Consider the following 1,071-nt stretch of genomic DNA (forward strand, 5'->3'; position numbering starts at 1 on the left):
CGGCTGGCTCCGCCACTGGTGAACCCAGTTGGTTCCATGACAGACATGATTTTGTAACTGGTGTGTTCTTCGCTGTAACGCCTCTGAAGAGAGAGTGTGCCTGGAACGAGCCCCCCACCCCCACCGGGCCTCTTACGCACAGAGAGCTCTGAGTTTTGATTTGCCGGCTGCAGCCCTCCCTCCTCGGCTCTAACTTATTGCAGGAGTTGGCGGGCGGAGCCGCCGCCCCCGTCACATAAATACTGAGCGCTACAATTGGAGGGTTCTGGTCCCAAACTGTCCTTTTCGTGTTTCCTGTCCTCTGCGGTCGAACCGTCGCAGGCGGCTCGTTCAAAGAGGCCCAGAACAGACGGGTAAAAAAAAAAAAACCCAAAACGGGGGACATATTTTCTTGTTTCTCTCCGTTGGAGTCGCTCAGATGTCTGGAAATAAAGACAACGACGGCGGATGGAGGTCGTTCGTTTGGAACTCGGAGAAGAAAGAGTTTCTGGGCCGAACAGGAGGCAGCTGGAGTAAGTACTCCATGTTTCTCTTCATTTCACCGAGTCTTGATGATCCAGAGCAGGTGAGCCGTGTTTTTGCAGCACCTGTTAGAGCTGACTGCTGATCTGACGCTTGAAGTCGTGACTTCAGTTTCAACAGAGGCGGTTTTTAATAAAACCAGCTACAAACTSAACGGAGAGTTTAGGAGCCGAATAAAGAACTTTATCGGAGCGGGATCTGCTTCCTGTGTTTGCTGTGACAGTTTCAGAGACAGCACGGAGCTGCGGATTACATTTAAATGTGATAATGTGCTGTAATAAGCGCTGGTTACTAAGGCGTAGCCCCCCTCCACGGTGCCTGCTTATAACCGGTGGTCTTTAGAAAAAGGTCATGTTGAAGGACGGCTCGGTCTGAACTGGGCCAGGACTTCATCAGGTCTGGTGGGCTTGGTCGCCCCTCTCCTTTTATAACTGGTTAATAATGAGCCCAGTTTAAACCTCATCCCCTTCCTTTCATTCAAATCCCGGATTAATGGACCCTCTGTTAATCGTTTTACCGCCGTGGTGAAGACTTCAGACTGGGGGGGGG

At 51.3% G+C, this 1,071-nt stretch overlaps 1 protein-coding gene across 1 annotated transcript in view; it reads left to right on the plus strand.

Annotated features, from left to right (window-relative positions):
* Nucleotides 1-264: 264 nt before the first annotated feature.
* Nucleotides 265-1,071, plus strand: part of atp1b1a (ATPase Na+/K+ transporting subunit beta 1a) — a gene marked incomplete at its 5' end in the record, with an annotated part of 15,471 nt that continues 14,664 nt past the window's right edge. Inside the window, 1 exon segment of the mRNA XM_014023042.1 lies at nucleotides 265-512. Within this exon segment, the coding sequence (XP_013878496.1) occupies nucleotides 419-512 (94 nt within the window).

This window comes from Austrofundulus limnaeus, unplaced genomic scaffold (genome assembly GCF_001266775.1).
Source record: "Austrofundulus limnaeus strain Quisiro unplaced genomic scaffold, Austrofundulus_limnaeus-1.0 Scaffold355, whole genome shotgun sequence".
In the NCBI taxonomy this organism is placed as follows: Eukaryota; Metazoa; Chordata; class Actinopteri; order Cyprinodontiformes; family Rivulidae; genus Austrofundulus; species Austrofundulus limnaeus.